General features: G+C 39.8%; 1 protein-coding gene across 3 annotated transcripts; it reads right to left on the bottom strand.

Annotated features, from left to right (window-relative positions):
• Positions 1–265: 265 nt before the first annotated feature.
• LOC131256085 (uncharacterized) lies at positions 266–16,647 on the bottom strand. 3 transcript variants are annotated; one of them, XR_009176577.1, is made up of 10 exons: positions 16,490–16,646; positions 15,884–15,999; positions 15,541–15,598; positions 14,938–15,087; positions 4,166–4,376; positions 3,464–3,509; positions 2,599–2,719; positions 2,352–2,424; positions 1,544–1,852; positions 266–302 (listed from the first exon to the last, which is right to left on the bottom strand). XR_009176577.1 is itself a non-coding variant. In XM_058257140.1 (9 exons), the coding sequence occupies exons 1-9, from the start codon at positions 16,575–16,577 to the stop codon at positions 1,609–1,611; spliced, it is 1,104 nt and encodes a 367-aa protein (XP_058113123.1). In that variant the 5' UTR covers positions 16,578–16,647; the 3' UTR covers positions 1,421–1,608. The 3 variants fall into 3 exon arrangements, 2 of the variants coding, with proteins under 2 accessions (XP_058113123.1, XP_058113122.1); XM_058257140.1 differs by lacking the exon at positions 266–302 and having other exon boundaries at positions 1,421–1,852; positions 2,352–2,417; positions 2,595–2,719; positions 16,490–16,647; XM_058257139.1 differs by lacking the exon at positions 266–302 and having other exon boundaries at positions 1,421–1,852.
• Between the last annotated feature and the right edge of the window lie 4,198 nt (positions 16,648–20,845).

Raw genomic sequence — 20,845 nt, 5'->3', positions numbered from 1 at the left:
GGGGTCATTTTGGATGCATGGATTATTTCCAAGTGCATGGATCTTTAAATTCTTAGGATGGGTCCATTTAATTTTGTGTTTCAACTCTTAGATATGGAGGTGTATGAATCTTTTATCTTACTGCGCCTCTTATCAGTCTTATTCATGAATGAGAATCCAAAAAGATTATACCTTTGGAATATTTTAAGAGGTGGGCTATGGTACACTTCCACAATATCCAAACCATGTACTAAGCTGGTCCTTTGGAATATTTTAAGAGGTGGGCTATGGTACACTTCCACAATATCCAAACCATGTACTAAGCTGGTCAGCACGGTTGCAGTAGAGATTCTAAGAAGTTCACATACAAACTAGCTAAATTTCAGCACTAAGACATTTCTTTTGTAACCCTTTCCCCATTGGAAACCCTTATCAAACCTTTTTTCATTTTAAAAGTGTTTCGTTCTGGCTTTGATCAGAAAGATTTCTTGCCTAATTTGTTGGATTCTCAGGTTGCCAAACATTGGACTGACAACTTTTTACCATTCAGCTGAATAACTAACAATAAGCCGCTTACAAACTAGTGTAGCTAACAAAATAAATGGTTACAGTCCACGGAAGCCTCAATTCATCATGGACCCAATGCTCAACTCCTCACCGCCCACATCACATGCTTTGATTTGTGCATGTGGTTATTAATACCTTCAGCTCCGAAGCAATAGAATCAAGCTGCAAAAAAGTATGGCAATTGTTTCTCTAGATCAACAACAGTTCTAGTTGTTGCCTTCCACCCTCTGAAAACGTTGCATCTAAAAATTCATTCGTCAGCACATCATGGATAAATCTATGTAAATAATATTAGGAAGGTTGCGTCTCAAACCCACTACTAGCTGTCCACTGTGGCATATGCATGGTTTCCTACCCATTAAATAAAAATAATAATTTTAAAAAAAAAACCGCCAACAATCAGAGTATCCACTCATCAAGTGGGCCATACCATAGAAAATAATGGGTAGACACTCAAAAACTTCCAAATTTACACAGTAGCCCACTTCAATGCCTTTTCACTGCCCTCAACTTATACACATCCCGACAGGCAACTGCACTTGGGTTCTCATATTTGCACTAGTTGCTAAAAGTTTACCATCTATTATGAGTAGTTTAAAATAAAGTCACCATTCTGTTTTCCTTTTGTGCATCTTCCTAGTTTTTCTTCACTTTCTTTTAAAGATAAAATAAGAAGAAAAGACCTGAACTAATAGCCTATTGGTGTCATCCAAAGACTGTCAACAATTTCCCTCCTTTCTTTTAGATATTGAGGGTTCAAAACACAGAGCCAAATTGCAAAACAAAATACATAATTTGAGCAAAAAGGTCAAAGTATTTGACTCCTGGTATCCGAAGGTGATTTCCCCCCAAAATTTTGAGACATTCAACAATCTACCCTTCAATTCTGCTTACTATTGCTTTGGTGGGAATCAGGGATTATCTACTATATTCTTTACACCTGATATTAAAGACTTTTCTTTTTCAAACTGAGAGACTGAAACAAAATGCCATGAAGGCTTTCATGTTCTACTAAAATATGAAAGGGAAGAGAATGATATAATACAGATGGCAAATGAATGATTAGAAAGAGGTCTTTCGAGCCGCTTCTTGTATGGGAGACCCTGTGTCTATAGACAAGCTTGCGACTTCATGAACATCGCGATCTAGCCTTTCATTGAAATGGTCTCTGAGGAATTCCACTGCCATAAATGTGAAAGCAGAGGCCGGAACATACCAAATGATTCTGGGGACACTGCCTTTGAACATACCCTTTGTGCCTTCCACTGTCCAAATCCTTTGGATGGCATCAAGCCACCCCTTGTACCTAATGGAAGCAAACAATGCATTTAGAGGCTATTCAACAATTCCACGTAGTTTCCAGAAAGAACACTATTTTTTTAAAGGCAACAAAAGAACATTATCTTTGCATATGTTGAAAGTAGGGAAATTTTCACATTTATATATGCAGTTCTGTGGAAGTGCTACTTTCAGTTGTTCGACAAAAGTACCACATCATTTTAGAAAAGGCCGTGTTGTACTGTTCTTCAACAAGTAATGGTCATTTTTTCATGCCCAGAAAATAGTAAATAGAATGTGAACTCTCACAGCTTAGCTACCAGAGGAGGTAGTAACAAGAAGCCATAAGAAGTGAGAAAAGGAGAGCACGTGCAGCAAAAAGAAGTCAAAGGTAACCTAATCTAAAATCCAGAGGGCCGAGAAATTCTGAGATTTCATGGGTGGAAATGTAAGTAGAAGAGTGCCTAAAAATCTCAACATAGTAACTGCAAAGAGGAAAGATGGTCAAAGAGACGTGAAAATGATACCTAATGCTTGACCCTTGTACTTGAAGCCTAGTCTTGATGACATCCAAAGGAGTTGTGAGATATGCACTAAAGCCTGTGAAAATGAACATAGTGAGTAGCCAGTCATTTCATGCACCATCTTCCCATAATTCCCCTTTACAGAGTAAACACAAGTAGGCAAGTAGTTGGTACCAACCAAACGGTTCAAACATGATCGGATCATAGAGAAGCACGAAATGCAATCAAGAAGAAAGAGCAAAACACATACCCCCAGCAACTCCTCCTAATAGCAGGCCCTCAAGAGAACTATTAACATGATTATCTGGATTGAGCAGCCATCTTCGTTTCCCATACTCTGTCATATCCTTGAGGGCTTCATAAAAGGTTACCTATAGATAGGGGAATATCACATTTGAATCAAGATCTCATCAATGAAAGCATAAACTCAGACTGAAACCTTAAATGGGAGTGGTTCTTGTTTTCGACAAGACGAAATATTGCAGAGGTTTGCTGCAGTAGCAAAGGAAATTTGATTAAATCTTGATATTAAATTTTAAATCAAATTATAATGGTGATGATGATAACTGGTGCTCCTAGAGGTTTGCTCACCTAACATGTCTGTGCCAACACTGTCCATCCACATGCAGAAACACATGCTAATATGGCACACACGTCTGATCTGAGCTTCCCATTGGATGGGCTACAGTGTTTAGATCTTCTGGTCTTAAAACCAGGCCATTTAACTCCTCAGGTGACCCATAGCATACAGAACAATTGGGCGAGCTAGAACACTAATTTAACTGTTAATTAATTTTTTTCTCAGATCTCACGAATGTGAGCCATGTTGACATGCATAGCCTGTGTGTGGATGGGCAGGGTTCCACAAGCGTGTTGGCTAAGCAAACCTCAGTCCTAAATCAGTGACACAGCTGCGTGTTGGCTAAGCAAACCTCAGTGCTCCTAAATCAGTGACACAGCTGCGGGGGTTCCAAGTGATTTCAATGTGAGAGGAAAAAAAGATCATATGATAATGAATTAAACAGACATGATCTGTAACTTGTACACCATCTAGAACTAAATGCATATCTAAAAACAGAAAAACTAAAATCAATATTAATTGCACTGGGGAATACCATTAGACCGGCAAATGGCACATCTCTTGCCAGTGTAGACCAATATCTGTCAAAGCATCCAAAAGGACATCAGTACTGGAAAGGATATTACATGTATAAAGTTCTAGTTCTAACCATGTTTATACCACCTTTTTATCCGTAAATGTAGGCCAGGGAAGCACAACTCATACACATATACACAATTATACAGAGACAACAAGCACTACAAGTCTACAATGTGACAACTTGACAATTGATACCTGAGGTTCCACTACACTCCCCCGCAAAACTAAAGGTAAGTGATAATCAGCCCTAGGAAAATATTAACACTTTCATTTAATGTACCACGATCATTAGTTAGTAGATGCAGGGAATCAATGGGCCAAACTGGGTTCTGGGGCTTCCAGCTCGGCATGCCATGCGCCATGCTCAGGCTCACTTTTAGGCCAGAGGGCCAGGCTAGGATCAGATTAGGCCTGACGAATGGACAATCAGGGCTCAGGCCCATGTTTTACAACATTTTCTATTTGGGCTTGCAACGAGCACCAATGCAGGCTAACTCATTGGTAACATGGACCAGGGCCAGGGCTGGGCCTAAATTTCAGACCTGGAAAATAAGTGGGATGGGTTTGGGCAGTCCAAGCAGAGCCCACTGACAGCCCAAACTAAATAATGCATCCAGCATTTGAAAACTAGACTTGAATAGTGAACTTTGAAACATACCCCGCATACAATCCCTTTAGACCATGTTGCTTCCAAATTGAATGGCCTGCCTGAAACATCCCAGAATAGTAACAATACATCTGTGCTCCTGATTTCTTCTTGACATTTTCCTTCAGAACAATTGAACTCCAAGATTTTCTGGTACCTTGGACCTGCATGCGTTGTTTCATCACTTCACATGGTACATACACAAATGATCCAAGGGTATCACCTGGAAAATATGCAGAAAAGGCACGTCAGCAGGAATCGAGTAGTCAATTTACTTCACTAAGACTAAAGAGTGCTAGAACTACTCCACAAATAAGCTGCAAGGTGATCTGTCAAGTTCTTCTCTTTTTCGTAAATTTTTTGTTGCCAATAAAAAACAATTTATCATCATCTAAGCCTCGTCCCAATTAATTGGAGAATAAAAAGGATATATACGGAAATTTTCTGATGCAGCCATGTATATACAAGGAAATTTTCTGATGTACCTGTTGAGGGTCAAATATTGCATATCAGACCCTAGTTATTGCCTGGATTTACGTACATGGTACTGTTTAACAGCCCGATTTAATCGTGTTTGTGATGCAGGGTGTATTTACGAGCTTGGATTGAAATAGGATGTTAAAAGCATGGATTTAACGCTCATGAGTCACCAAGGCAAGGGACGGACCCCAGGGGACCAAGATCAACGGATTTACACGACAGGGATCGGAGAAAATCGAGAAACTGAAGCTCAAGGAGCTTGAAAATCGTCCAGAATGCAAGATCACAAGGTTCCCATCATCCGTTCAGCTCGAAACTTCATACATGGCCTGAGGACCATAAATGAACCGTAAACGTCAAATTTGAACCATCGGATCCCTTTGGAAATGGCCCAACTGACAAATCAGCCACTAAATCCTTGATCTGCGGCCCACTTAATATCTGGATATATTTTGGCCTCAACCCCTTAAACTGGGTGTCAAAACGGATGGACAGAGCGTATTTCTCGTATACATCACAGCGAACCCCACATACGGCGTGAGAGTGCATTCTCGCTACACACCGAACTAAGAATCCGTTCGACAGAGAGTTGACCCGACTCTTCTCCAAGCTCCTTCCTTTTACGTCAGCGGACGGACAGCGTTCGACCATTTTTGGGCAATGGGGCCCACCCATCATCCATTTGGACGATCAGGACCGTCCATTGCGTCCATAGGGGGGGCAAAACCCTCGCCTAGGTGGCCTTTTGGCCCCATACACGTGTATTCGCGTGGATCGTCGAAAAACGCAGGATGAACGGTGAATTAGTTTGATACAGTGGACCGTGCCAAAACTCGACCAAAATCACTCCTTTTCAACTGAAATTTTGTCAGAAATCTAATGAACGGGGTGGATTTTCCAGAAAACATCATTGTGGGGCCCACCGAGCATCTAGCGTAGCTTCTTGTGAAATTACGCACGTTCGGACATCCAGACGGTGCGGGCTATTCGGTGACCTTGGCTAGGATCGGACCAACGATCTCATCCGTTCAAAATCTTCCTATGGGGTGGCCGACCATCATCAAGGAGCCTGAACGGGACAGATCTCCCGATCAGATCTCCTGTATGCCAAATATAGGATCAAAACGCAAGAGGTTTTGCGTTTCTTCATGCGCACGCGGTTGTGCTGCGCAGAGCCTTCCGTAGGAGCTTCTCCACCGACTCTCCTCGAGTCTATAAAAGGAGAGAGGAGAGAACGCCAAGGGGGACATCCAATCTTAGACATGGAATCCAAGCAAAGCCGTGAACGTGTGAAAGGGAGATCGGGCAGTCGTGGAGGCAATCCCCTGGACGTGGAAAGAAGCAGAGAAGGAGAGAGAGAGAGAGAGAGAGAGAGAGAGAGAGAGAGTGGATGGCATCTTCAAGAGTTCCTCCTTCCCTTCTTAATTTTTATTTATTTTTATGTTTCCTAAGAGATTTTAGCTTAATCATGTCTCTGATGGGTTAAACCTCTTAGCTATGGCTAAGAGGTGAAGCTTGTAGCGCGATTGGGGTGTTAGCTTTGACTTGATTTATGTTATTGAACTCTTATGGATTCTAGTTTGACTATAAAGGTATGCTTTTAGTTTTTAATGGTTTGTTGTGACTTAAATTACAATAGGTCTGCAATAGCTTTGAGTATGTTCTTTTCATTATGAGATTGTGAACTTAGGAGGCCCTGTTGTTCACCATTGTCTCCTGGGCATGGTTGGGTGACGGAACCCTTCCTAACTTTCACAATTCTCCTACAATTGGCTGTGAGATTGGTAAATTGTTGTTGTTTGCCATAGTCTCCTGGGCATGGTTAGGTGACGGAATCACTTCCAAATCTTCACCAATTTTATCTGTTGATGATTAGATCCATGAGAAGTTCAGAGACCTGATAAATATCTTCTTACCAACTAGATAGGATAGGACTCTGATTCCAGTCGTGTCCTTGAATCATTGCTAGGTAATTTCCCAATTGCTACAACTGGATCCTTGGCACCCTAGTTCCCACCTTTATTTTTATTAGTTTTTAATTAATCTATTCACAATTATTCCCTTCCTTTTACCTAATTTAGATTTCATCTTAGTCTAGTTCTAGTTCTACTTAATTTCAGATTATGTATAGGTTTCGGTCCCTTGGGATTCGACCTCGGTCTCACCGAGTTTATTACTACTTCACAACCCTATACTTGGGGAGTGAACAAGTTTTTGGCGCCGTTGCCGGGGACTGACAGCTACGATTTTCTAAAATTAATTGGTTTTAGAATTAGTTTAAGATTTTTACTAACTTTAGTTTTAGGTTTTTCGTTCTATTTGATTTTTAGAAACTAAACTGTTTTCCTGCTTTGTAGGATTTTGATAGATCTTCTAAAGTGGTAACTTCGTCATAATTTTTTTAGTTTCTCTATTCTTTAGATTAAGTCCTATTTTCTAGAAACTAACTTCTTTTGTATTCTTTTTCAGGATCTTAACATAGGAACTTCTAATTTGGTAACATCTTTCTAACTTCTCTTCTCACTTTCTGTATTGCTGTAGGACTTTGCCTTTATTTTCTTCTAAGATTAGAATCAGAATTAGGGTTCACCATGGAAGCTTGGGTACATGTCTATGCTGAGATGGATAAGCAGTTTTGGGGAATGCCTAAGGGTTTTGGAATTCAACGTATACCTCAAGATTTTTCTCCATCAAGAACCGACATTGAGAACCGACTAGAACGTTATACTTCATCAGTTAATAGGTCTGTATACGATCATAATTATGGGAATGAGGATTATTATCAACCATCATATTCTCCCATGTATGATCAGTATGACTATAACCAGTGGAAACATCAAAATTGGGAAGATGCACCAACAACATGTTGTAATGATTATTCTCTTGAATACCCTACCTTTGAGAACCAACCAGAAACGATCCAAGAGAATTCATTTCAGCATAACATGGAGTGTCTTGCGAAAATTAGAAAAGCAATGAAAGCACTCAATTCGCGCCTCGATAGGATAGAGGAAGCTCGCTCATCCCAACTACAACTCAATCCAGAAATACAATGCGAGAAAAGTGATCCTCACTCGCTTTTGAAGAAATCTGAAATTTGGAATGAGGAGTTGGATTTCATTAATGAGCATACGGTTCAATTTCCCGATGAGTCGATCTCGATGACTGTTCAAAAGAATGGTGGAGATACATGAGTGTCTTTCAAATATAATGATGATGATATACTTCACTCACAGGATACACTAGATTTCAATGATGAGGAAGAGGTTAGTTTATGTGAACCTCAACCCAATCTGGAAATAGAATGTGAGGAAAGTGATCCCATCCCAAATGTGCACTGCACTGAACTAGAATATAATGAGTATTGGGATGACGATCATGAATGTGCAGCCCCAGTTCCCTTGGAATTAATCTCAAGTTTGGTCCAGGTCAATGATCAAGAAGTACACGAAGTGAGCGGTCATAATGAGCTACTCCACTCACCTGACATATCTGATTTAAAAGTGGATGAGCTCCTTACAACCAACCGTTCTATCTCTTGTGAGACATGTTTGGACCACTCCCCTGAATTGCATGATGATATGATTCGGGAGATGGATGAGTTGCTCGATACGACTCTGGAATCTGAAACCACCCAGTTGAGGCCACCATCTGAACTATTGAATTTTGACGATTCACTGCCTCTTCTGAGTAGTATCAATGAACAGAGTCCGCACATCAATGTTTCGTCTACTGACCCTCAATCTGTCTATGTAGGGCTGGAGCAAGAAAGCATACCTCCGTTTACTTTTAAAGACAATGGACTCCTTGGGCAGCACATCACAAATTTCAATGTGAAGAATGAGTCACTCTCAGCTGAATTCACCAACTCTTTGGATGATTGCTTGGCACACTTTGCAGATTCAAACGATCCTATAATAAGAGACATAGTGAATGCCTTGCAAGACAACATCTCGGTAGTTGTCATGGACCGAGAGAACCCTTACTCTGAAGTCCCTCCCTCCCCAGGTCCTCACTATGTACCATTAAAGGAGGAAGAGCTGACAATGGAACCGAAGTCTGACACTTCGGAATGTGTTAAGAGTTGAGACTACATCACTTACTAGCGAAATTTTCTGAACTTTATTTACTTGTAGTCTCTGATTCATCATGGGATAATAACACTGAAACCTCTTCTGTCACAGGTGAATCGTATATACTTTGGACACCTCAAGTGATTCAACGAAAAATTTTTAATGAGGTACATAAGTTTCTCTAAAAAGTCATGCTCCAGGGCATCCAAGCCTATTGCAAAAAGGGCTTTTGGATGATCCTGTTGAGGAACTTACTAAGCAACTTATCAAGATACTGGCCAGAAGAGGAACCTTGCGCATGATTGAGTAATTTTTCTCTACTTTCATAGGACTAGGGTAGTTTGCTTTACGCTGTTATAGGTTAGACGGTTTTATGCCATTAGGTTAGTTGCTTCCTACATTGTTTTAGGATAGTTCGATTTTGTTAGTTTCACTCTTATGCCGAGCTGCTCTCATGCTGAGATCTCTATGGAAAAGCCTCTCGATTCCTTCATCTAGGTACTATCTTCCCATCACTTTTCCTTCACTTTCGTTGTCCCATGTGCATTGCATGCTCATATCTTTTACATTGAGGACAATGTAGATTTTAGGTTGGGGGTGGGAGATTAGGTTACCTAATCAGTGTATTCTTGGTCTTAAGCAAAAAATGTGAAAAATTTTAAATTTTTCTGGAATTTTTTGTGAATTCGAAGTGATTTTGACGGCCATCTAGGGCACTTAGAATTTCAAGATACGTAATGTTGGTAATTTATGACTCTTGGATTCAGTATCTATTAGATTTCGCAGTTAAGTTTGAATTGTTAATCCATGATTAGAAGTTTTAAACATTGATTGAGTCATGATTTCACAGGACACATCTCGCTTGCACATTAGGGTTTCAGTTCGATATTGAATTGTAACCTGGTGATCATTAAGCATGGAAGGAACCAACCTGGGGAATTTGTCCATCATGTTCAATAAGAAGAATATAGAATAAGAAAAAAAGAAGTTTTTGAAAAAAAAAAAGAGAGAGAAAAGAACGGAAAAAGAATACCCAGCTTTAAAAAAAAAAAAAACAGTTGTCATCAAGAAAGGGTTGGGTGTACAATCTTCACCATAGGTTTGCTCCCTATAGGTGCGGATTCAATTCCCCTCCCCCTCGATGGAAAAATCAAAAACTGGAAGAATGAAAAAGAAGAACTGTAAGGCAAGTTCTGGTTTAGGTTTTGATTGTCCTGAATGTTTTTTTTTTTATCGTCAATGTTATCATGGAAATTGACGATTGGATCTCTTAATGATTATAAGCCGAGATTACACTATACACCCATGGAACTCAATGTTTAGAATTTTTTCTGATTGATGGATTAATACTTGAACTTAATTGTGAAGTTTACCATGCGCTTGAGTCCAAGACAAAGTAATGCCCAACATTCATGAATCTTAGAATTCTAGTATCTGGATTGTTTTTCAAAAATCACTCGAGTTTATAGAAGTTGTCCTGTAATTCTCAACTTATTTTTCGCATACTTTGCTCGGGACTAGCAAGATGTTGGTTGGAGGTTGTGTTGAGGGTCAAATATTGCATATCAAACCCCAGTTATTGCCTGGATTTACATACATGGTACTGTTTAACAGCCCGATTTAATCGTGTTTGTGATGCAGGGTGTATTTACGAGCTTAGATTGAAATAGGATGCTAGAAGTATGGATTTAACGCTCATGAGTTACCAAGGTAAGAGACGGACACCAGGGGACCAAGATCAACGGATTTACACGCCAGAGATCGGAGAAAATCGAGAAACTAAAGCTCAAGGGACCTGAAAATCGTCCAGAATTCAAGATCACAAGGTTCCCATCATCCGTTTGGCTCGAAACTTCATACATGGCCTGAAGACGATAAATGAACCGTACACGTCAAATTTGAGCCATCTGATCCCTTTGGAAATGGCCCAACTGACAAATCAGCCACTAAATCCTTGATCTGCAGCCCACTTAATATCTGGATATGCTTCAATTTTGGTCTCAACCCCTTAAACGGATTTCTCGTATACATCACAACGGACCCCACATACGGCGTGAGAGGTCACTCTCGCTACCCACCAAACTAAGAATCCGGTCAACAGAGAATTGACCCGACTCTTCTCAAAGCTCCTTCCTTTTACATTAGCAGACGGATAGCGTTCGACCATTTTTGGGCAATAGGGCCCACCCATCATCCATTTGGATGATCAAGACCGTCCATTGCATCCATAGGGGGGCAAAACCCTCGCCTAGGTGGCCTTTTGGCCCCATACACGTGTATTCACGTGGATCGTCGAAAAACGCAGGATGAACGGCTAATTGGTTTGATACAGTGGACCGCACTAAAACTCGACCGCACCAAAACTCGACCAAAACCACTCCTTTCCAACTGAAATTTCGTCAGGAATCTAATGAACGGGGTGGATTTTTCAGAAAACATCATTGTGGGGCCCACCGAGCATCTAGTGCAGCTTCTTGTGAAATTACGCACGTTCAGACGTCCGGAAGGTGTGGGCTGTTCGGCGACCTTGGCTAGGATCGGACCAACAATCTCATCCGTTCAAAATCTTCCTATGGGGCGGCCGACCATCATTAAGGAGCCTGAACGAGACAAATCTCCCGATCAAATCTCCTGTATGCCAAAAATAGGATCAAAACGCAAGAGGTTTTGCATTTCTTCATGCGCACGCTGTTGTGTTGCGCACAGCCTTCCGTAGGAGCTTCTCCATCGACTCTCCTCGAGTCTATAAAAGGAGAGAGGAGAGAGAACGCCAGGGGGTACATCCAATCTTGGACGTGGGATCCAAGCAAAGCCGTGAACGTGTGAAAGGGAGATCGAACAGCCGTGTAGGCAATCCCCTGGACGTGGAAAGAAGCAGAGGAGGAGAGAGAGAGAGAGAGAGAGAGAGAGAGAGAGAGAGAGAGTGGATGGCATCTTCAAGAGTTCCTCCTTCCCTTCTTAATTTTTATTTATTTTTATGTTTCCTAAGAGATTTTAGCTTAATCATGTCTCTGATGGGTTAAACCTCTTAGCTATGGCTAAGAGGTGAAGCTTGTAGCGTGTTTGGGGTGTTAGCTTTGCTTTGATTTATGTTATTGAACTCTTATGGATTCTAGTTTGACTATAAAGGTATGCTTTTAGTTTTTAATGGTTTGTTGTGACTTAAATTACAATGGATCTGCAATAGCTTTGAGTATGTTCTTTTCATTATGAGATTGTGAACTTAGGAGGCCCTGTTGTTCACCATTGTCTCCTGGGCATGGTTGGGTGACGGAATCCTTTCTAACTTTCACAATTCTCTTATGATTGGTTGTGAGATTGGTAAATTGTTGTTGTTTGCCATAGTCTCCTAGGCATGGTTAGGTAACGGAATCACTTCCAAATCTTCACCAATCTTATCTGTTGATAATTAGATCCATGAGAAGTTCAGAGACCTGACAAATCTCTTCTTACCAACTAGATAGGATAGGACTCTGATTCCAGTTGTGTCCTTGAATCATTGCTAGGTAACTTCCCAATTGCTACAACTGGATCCTTGGCACCCTAGTTCCCACCTTTATTTTTATTAGTTTTTAATTAATATATTCACAATTATTCCCTTCCTTTTACCTGATTTGGATTTCATCTTAGTCTAGTTCTAGTTCTACTTAATTTCAGATTATGTACAGGTTTCAGTCCCTTGGGATTCGACCTCGGTCTCACCGGGTTTATTACTACTTCACAACCCTATACTTGGGGACTGAACAGTACCCTTTTGTTTGTGCTATATTTTGCACACTCAAATCTCTCTAAATTAAGGCTGCTCACCAAATTTTTAAAAATGCTTACTTCTATATGCTTGGTCAACAAATCAAACAAATCTGTGAAACTTTAGGAGATGTCAAAAGACACATGTTTACACATTTAGGAATCAAAATATTGCAAAATAAAAACTATACACAATAAGTTTTAATTTTGTAAGGGCTTAAACCATGTGTGGTCGAAAAAGATCAATACAAAATAAATATATAAAATTTATAGCCAATCAATACCATTGGCCAACATTCATCAATATATTAAAAAAATAATATAAAAAAAATAAAAAATAAAAATTTAAAAAAAATCCACTTTAATTAATAAAGAAAAATGCATATTTTTCAATAAATATTTAAGAGAAACTTAACCTTCCCATCTTCGACATATTTGTTAATGCAGGGGCATTTTCACACCGGGCTCGAGTGGGGTGGCCTGTGGGATGCAGAGGCGCACTCAGGGTGGGCGGCCAGTGTGAGGCAAGTGGCTCGTGTGAGGCGGGTGGCTCATGTGAAGCAAAATCCATGTGAAGTGGGGCCCACGAGGGGGGTTCGGCCAAGCTCCTAACCCATGGGATGGAGGGCCTGGGCTATGAGATAAAGGGATTGAGTCGTCGTGCTCTATCAGTTTGAGCTTTTAGAGCAAGTGGTTAATTGTCCTGCATCAAAGTGGTATCAGAACGGGAGGTCTCATGTTTGAGACTCCTCACCGAAGGTGATTAATGTAGGGGCATTTTCACACCAAGCTCGAGTGATATGGTACGATGCAGGGGCACACTCGGGGTGGGCGGCCCATGTGAAGCAGAATCTATGTGAAGTGGGGCCCACGAGGGGGGTTCAGCCGAGCTCCTAACCCATGGGATGTGGGACCTAGGCTATGAGATAAAGGGATTGATTCTCCATGCTCTATCAGTTCAAGCTTTTAGAGCAAGTGGTTAATTGTCCTGCATCATTTGTCCTTTGAGATTTCAACTTAGACAATATATACGACAACAAACATTTAAGTATCATATGGTGGCTTTTCCATTCTAAATGGCTTCTTGGAATTTGGCAACCATAAACTAAATTAGAGCATTTTGGCTAAGGAATCAGCAGGTAGGTTCACCTCCATTCGCACTAGATTAAAATAAAGAATGTTGCTGAAGCCTTGATATCATTGACTATAAATGATAGCCTCCAAGGAAGTCCAATGAATTGCACTTTTGGAATCACCTCTATATTTAAGGGCACATTGAAGCCATCTATAGATAGTCCAATGCCGACCTTGGTAACCAAAATTTCCACATGAATAGACTGGCAACCCATATAGGACCACAGACACACCTACCCTTCGTCATCTCCACCTCGTCAAAACTAGATTATCTCATATTACGCGTGAAGCTGCCTTCCAACTTTTATTTTCAAGACCTCAAAGGTGGGCACTTCTACCAGGCCATGCTATTCCAAAATCTTTGGATTCTTGATTTCCAAAATCTATCTAAATCTAAAGTTCAAAATCCATCAAACTCTCCCCGCACTAGTCCCCAACAGGAAAAGGCTCCATCTCCTTTACCCAAGTCAATGAACAAGAAAGGTCGTGAAAAGTTACATGATTCCGTTCCTTAATAGATACCCCATCAATGCATGGGGAGCATGCTCCACAATGTTCTGCCTGCTGATTTAAAAGGACCAACCCACTGACATCAATTGACTTGATACATTTAAATGGTGTTGCTTTACTCCATCTTAAATTGGCTGACAACACTCGCCCTGTTCATTAGATCTAGCCTAGTGATGGTAGAAAACTGGATTATAACCACCTGCAAATATTCCACGTGAAGTGGAATCTTTCAATCAATATACTGGGCCGGCAAATTATCTATGGTTTCCTTGACATATCATTGACAATCTATTTTGTTACTGCTAAAAGGCTGACTTCTGCATGGTAAGGCAATTCCAATGGATATGAAGCATTAGTGCTTGACCATGACCAATAATTTAATTCACACGTACATGTGAGCCTCTGCCCTGGCTGGTTGCAAAAGCCTCAGTAAAAGAGACACCTGATTGGTCTACCATTTTAAAGCCAAACCCAAATTGTTCAGAGAAAGGTCAAGATGATAATCAGATACATACATCTTCTTTTCTTCTTCTTCTTCTTTTTGTGAAGTTAGGGAAATTTTATTAAGAAAGCGGCAAGTGACAAAGAATACAAAATCACAAAACGGCCAAGCAACCCTGCACAAAAAACAACAGCCCCTTACATACCAAAAAACATCAGCCCCACTACTGGACAAGGCAAAAAGAAAAAAAAAATGTACTAACTTTTTTATTAGATCATTAAAGATGTATCTGCATACACAGAGACCAAAAAGTATCAAAATGGAGTCATGGTCGCATGAACTTGTTTAGTATATGATGATTTGAGTAATCACAAGGATAAAAAATGATGATCACTAACCTATTCCTCCAGCAATGAAGTGAGCCCAATGACCTCCAAGATTAGGATGCATCTCCTCGACCCACTTTTTTGTAGACTCAATCACACCAAAGTATGTCGCTCCTGTTGCAAGTGATCCAATTACTCCTGGTGCAACTCCTCTATAAAAGCCTGCAAAAACCATATAGTTCAGAAAACAAGATAATGGAGTAAGTTAATGCTTTGAATGCCAAATGGCCACATCTGCACAAAGCTGTTTGAGTCCAGGTGCTATTTGGGTCTAATGGTTTAATATCCATATTATGTTTCCAGGAGATCAATCACGTCCATGTATGAATGTCATTTATTCTGTTGACAGTTAAGATTCAAACGCAACTAAAAAGGTGAGGTCTATGAATAGGTAATATGTAAGGAAAAGGATGCTCAGAACTAGAGATGCTTGGGAGACAATCCTGGGTTTTCCTATATTGCTTGAAACACGTCTAATGCATCTGGACCTTTTACTTTTCTTAATCACTGATGTTTCTAGAGCGTGTTTTCAAGTGCATGTGAAAAACGCATCTTCAAATAACTTACGAGTGCAATAAAAAATCTGCTGGAAGAAACAAAAGAAAGAGGAAGTACCTCTTAGCCCATCAGCAACCCAGATTGTCCGGACCATCTGAAGTATGCTCTTCTGGTTCTGATAAGATAACGGAGCAATCTCATTTACACTTGAGGTTGGCACAATAACACATCAAGATGAAATGCAGTTTGAAATAAATAATTTAAACACAGAGATGTTGAGTAGGGACTTCAACTAATAATCGATGGATACTCCATGCTTGGTTTACTTTCTCCCTTCAAACTCAATCTTAGAGCATTGTGTGTGTGTGTTGAATGATGAATTTATTAAAAAGCAAAAAAAAAAAGACAAAAGCAACTAAACTTGTGTATCACTGCATGCCAGCTGACACTACCCCAATACCTGGCATCCACTAATCACAGCTTGACTCTGGATTCGGGTCTTGATGGTGTCAATTGGGTGCATTATGCCTTCCCCAAAAGCCCCGGCAAAGCCTCCCCATACAAATTCCCTCCAAACTGCATTACGAGAAATGGGAATCAGAAATTCAATGTACCATCCGTATTACCAACAAATCAAAATACTTTAAAATAATAATAATAATAATAATAATAATAATAATAATAATAATAATAAATCCTACAATACATGCATCAACTTGATTTTCAATTAGTCAAAGGCCCAAACCGATGGAGTAGAAAGCTATGAGATGAGATGGAAATACAAAATAAAATATATATACTAAAAAAAAAACACTTTGTATTTGTTCAAACTAGTATAATTTCTCTTATAGATTTTATATATCATCAGGTCAAAGAAAGTGGGAAAAAAAAAAGAGGCAATTGAGGTATGAATATATGGAGTAGACATTCTCGTATGAATATTCAAACACCAGTAAGCAATTTCATGGATAAAGAGAAAGAACAAATTCCGTCGTCTCATCTCAGATTTCCGTAGATGAATAGGGATTGGCGAATGAAGATGGGAATATCTGCATATTAAAATTACCAAAGAAATTGTGTGAAGGACTGTTTGTGTCGAGATGAGATGTTGGAGAAGATTCAATCCCATCGGAACTCCACCTACCGCCCGACATCCTCTCTCTCTCTCACTTCGTTAGGGTTTTGCTACTGAGCTTGGCGCCAACTAGTTTGCAAGAATGCCATCACAGCACATTTCAAGGAGGCGAATCGCGTGGTATGCCATGCACCACTGACATCCGCGGTGTGTCGACGTCACCCAGTTCTGTGGACCCCATAAATCATTACGTATGTGTTATATCCAAACCGTCCGTCCATTTTGGGAGATTGTTTTATGTTTTAAGGGTTTAAATGAAAAAAATGAGACAGATAAGACACTCAAGTGGACCACACAATAGAATGTATGAGGGATTGAACATCTACCATTGAAATCTTTGGTCACAGAAGTTGGATGGCAAATAAACTTCGTAGTGGGGCAGCGGAAGGTTTCAATGGTGGGAATCACTGTCGGTCCATTCGAAATTTGTATCTACTTTATTTTTGGTCAAATGGATGAACGATGCGGATATAACACATACATCATGATGGGCTACAAAACTTGGTGACGTAAACACACCACCACGGAGGTTGGTTGTGTCGCACGCCATTCAATCAGCAGCGGGTTGAGTAATGAGCAACTCAGTATGCTAAGCGTACTAAGTAAACTCTGTAGGGCCACTGTAATTTATGTGTTTTATCTACTCGGTCCAGCTATTGTACCAGATAATATTAGGGTTTGAGTCCAAAAATAAAGCCTATTAAAATCTCAGGTGGACCACACCACGAGAAGCAGTGTGAATTGATTGTCTACTTCCAAAAATTCTTGGAGGCCACGAAGTTTTGGACAAGCTGATATTTGTTTTTTCCCTTCATTAGTATTATCTTATAAACAGGTTGGATGACAAATAAACATCATTGTGGGGTCAGTAAGGTTTCAATGGTAGAAGTCATTATTCTCACTGTTTTCTATGGTATGGTCCACTTGAGCTTCGGATATAATTTAATTTTTCTTTAAAACCCTTAGGGCCTGTTTGGACGGACGGATTGGGTGGTTGTAGGTGGGACGGGATTACGCGATCCCATCGAGTAATCCCACGGGCGCGTTTAGATAGACTGATATAGCCGAACCGTCAAAACCCATGGGTTAAAAGAGGGTTTTAATGGTGAGAGACTGGGATGAGAACTGCGTTCCATCCCAAACCTCGAGCCCATCCCTGCAATCCAGCCGATGGATTTGAGGCGATTCTCATATCCTGTCGTTTAGGTCTCGCAGTTGGCGCCATCCGTACCTGATGAAGAAGCAGTTTGTCTGGTCCCGTCGTCTACAGGTGTTGCATCGTCTCCAGGTATGTGCGGATGCTCGCCTATATAGACCTGGGCTACATCTCCTTCTTGCGGGTGTGTCTGTGTACTGGAGTAGGTAAGGGGTTCGGCTGCATATTCAGAGTGATTAGCTAGTCCAGGTATGTGCGTCCTTCTGTGTTGATTCAATGATTTTTGCCAAATCTTTGGGTTCTCCTTATACTTGTAGATCTCCCTACGACACAATCGTTACCCCCGTGCCGGTTCCCTGGAGATTCATGGGACTTTGCCGGTACGGGGATTTGAGTGTTAGGGTAGCTTATTGGAGGTATCGAAACAGGGGTTATCAACCATCAGGTTGAACGTTACTGCATGTAGAGCTTGGCAGTTGATTTGCCATGTTAGGATCCTTTTTTTACCATCGGATTAACAGAGTGTTGTAGATTCGATGGTTAAAATGGGATGGCGAAAGTGCAATTTCTCATGATGGTGGTTTTGAAGCCAACACCCCTCAGGTGAGAAGTGGTTGTAACAATAATCAATGGATCCAGTTTATTAGGTGCGTAGTGACTGTAGCAGCTTATGGTGCACTCATCAAAGCACATGGGCCTCTGTGGTTAATTGGCTGGATTTGTTTTGTGATATTGAAGTTCTTCTTACTTTTCTTTTATGGGTTTTGGCATCATCATAATCCTTAAATCAGTGGCATGTTATAATGAGAATTTGGAAATGGACATTTTCTACTATTCTGTTTTTTTTTAAGAACTCGGTTTCTTTTCTTTTCGATCAATGTGTGGCTGGGATTTGATGAAGTATTTTGTTACTACTGTCGATTGTTATTTTCTCTCCGCATGAGATTATTACTAATTTTGTTTTCAGTTATAGTATTGAAACTAAGATGATTGCCGACTTCCAACATTTTTCCCTCATTCATTCGACCGCTTTCCTTTTTGGTGGGTCCCTTGCTGGCCATCCGAAAAACACCACTTATTTTGTCTATTCATTTTGTTGATGATCATGGCGACAAGGGCCTTTTAATTGAACGTCCTAATTTGCATCAAGAAATGTGAATGATTTGAATTAAAAATATTTAGAATTTAATGGAGATGTATCAACAAGTAGCAAGGTCTCCCAACATGGTGAAGATTATTTTGTAAAATCTTTGGTTACCAGAAGCATTGTTAATAGGACGATGAATGCTCTATTTACAGATGTCATGACAATGAGCAACATGCAATAGCTGGTAAATGAGAAGATTGAAAATTAGTAAATAACTCACGGCTGATAAAAGAGAATGAAAACTAGTTCTGTTGGTATTAGAAATCTGTCCAAGCTCATTGTTTTAAGCACCTCTCGCCCAATGGGTTTCTTGGGTCTCCTTGTTTTCCAACAAAGAGACCCAAAATGGCTAGAACTGTTGCTCCTGCTACTTGTTCATTTGAGGTTTAGGGTTATGTTCCTAGGCATTCTCAAGAACATAGAGATTGCTAGTGCAACCATATAGGAAGTAGGAGATGATAGATGTGCTCGTTGTGGGATATGAAACAGTGTTTTTGTTTTATAACCTTTAGGTGGTCTACTACCATTTTTTGTGGTAGATTGCTGAGTATGCCTTAAAAACAAGCCTTATATGTGAGAGTTTTTCTAATGAATATTTGTATTACAGCTGTTGGAAATGTGTGTGTGTATGTGTGTGAGTGTGTATGTGTGTGTGTACTATTCTGTAATGGTTATTTGCATTACTAACCAACTGTGAGCCCTATAGATGTATGGTTCTGTTGCTTTCTATTCTATCTAATTCATATATGGTTATATCCAGCAGCTGAAAAACTGAGGTCAGCTCTACATTAGTAGGGAATATGGGTGCATGTTGTTACAAATAAGATGTTATGCAGGTAATTAGATCAAATGATCCAGATGTCCTATTCTCTCTTTTTTATATTTTAATTTTTGTGGTTATGCAGATTCCTCAAAGACAATCTCCACCGGAATTCTGATCTTCCATATATTGGAAGGTCCTTTCTAGGTATGTTCTAAATATGTCAATTTCTTAGAGGAACCACGTGAAGCAAAATTATGTATGGAGGTTGGAATATCTAGTTCCTTGTTGGAAGAAATCTTCTCTATGTGATATTTAAGATGTGGGTTTCCATGATTGTGCTACATAATCTAATATGGAAATAACATCCTACCACAGATAGATGTTGAGATCACAAGACATTATGTTTAGTCCCAGCTGTTGCTATGTTATATGTCAAGCCTAATCAAAACTAGTAATGATTCCTCATTTTAATTGCTTTTTTATAACGATGTTAAATCAAATGCCACTAGTTATCCTTTTCCTTCTTTCTTGTACCAATCGAGCTCTTTTCCGTTGGAAAGTAAAGGTTCCTCCACATTCTAATCGTTGGAGATATTCCATATGCACACACACTATTCATCGTACCTGATGAGATGTCTATTAAGGTCAAATAAACACGCACACTATTCATCGTACCTGATGAGATGTATGGTTCTGTTGCTTTCTATTCTATCTAATTCATATATGGTTTCTATAAGGGTATCTTGAGGAAGCATATCACATCGATTGTTTGCGATCCAGGAAACTTCTATTTTGTTTGACAGATATAAGCTACAGTGTTGTTGAGGGCAGATCTGTCAAGATCTTCTGTCTCATGGGTTCTTGGACCCGGTCCCACCACTTATATCATTTACAAAGATTCTAATCTTTTTTTAAAAGTTAGCATACGAAACTATAAGAAGTATGCATTCAAAGAAACATTGCATGTCCATTTTAGAAAATATGTATTTTTTTTCAAAAATTTATGATTGTATCATTGCAAAACTTTTCTATGTATGTAGTACACGTTGTTCATAATATTATAACATGTTTCTATAGAATACATGATGTGCTTTGCTTCTTTCTGTGTCAAACAGTCAATGCATGTTCCATGTTTACATTTACCATATACGCAATAATATGCTTTGCAATCTATCTTATGTATGTTATGTGTAATGAGTATAGCTTTCATTTTATTTGAAC

This window comes from Magnolia sinica, chromosome 9 (genome assembly GCF_029962835.1).
Source record: "Magnolia sinica isolate HGM2019 chromosome 9, MsV1, whole genome shotgun sequence".
Taxonomy (NCBI): domain Eukaryota; kingdom Viridiplantae; phylum Streptophyta; class Magnoliopsida; order Magnoliales; family Magnoliaceae; genus Magnolia; species Magnolia sinica.
Note: the sequence above shows the minus strand (reverse complement) of the source record. Positions and strands in the feature narration are given on the sequence as shown.

What these genes read in the sequence shown, in the direction of transcription:
- LOC131256085 (XM_058257139.1), bottom strand. Translation starts at nt 16,577, where the DNA reads ATGTCGGGCGGTAGGTGGAGTTCCGATGGGATTGAATCTTCTCCAACA. An exon ending in CTAAAGGGATTGTATGCGGG is followed by an intron (nt 3,510 to 4,165) that starts GTATGTTTCAAA and finishes ATGCTTTGACAG; the next exon opens with ATATTGGTCTACACTGGCAA. An exon ending in ATTAGGAGGAGTTGCTGGGG is followed by an intron (nt 2,425 to 2,598) that starts GTATGTGTTTTG and finishes TCATTTTCACAG; the next exon opens with GCTTTAGTGCATATCTCACA.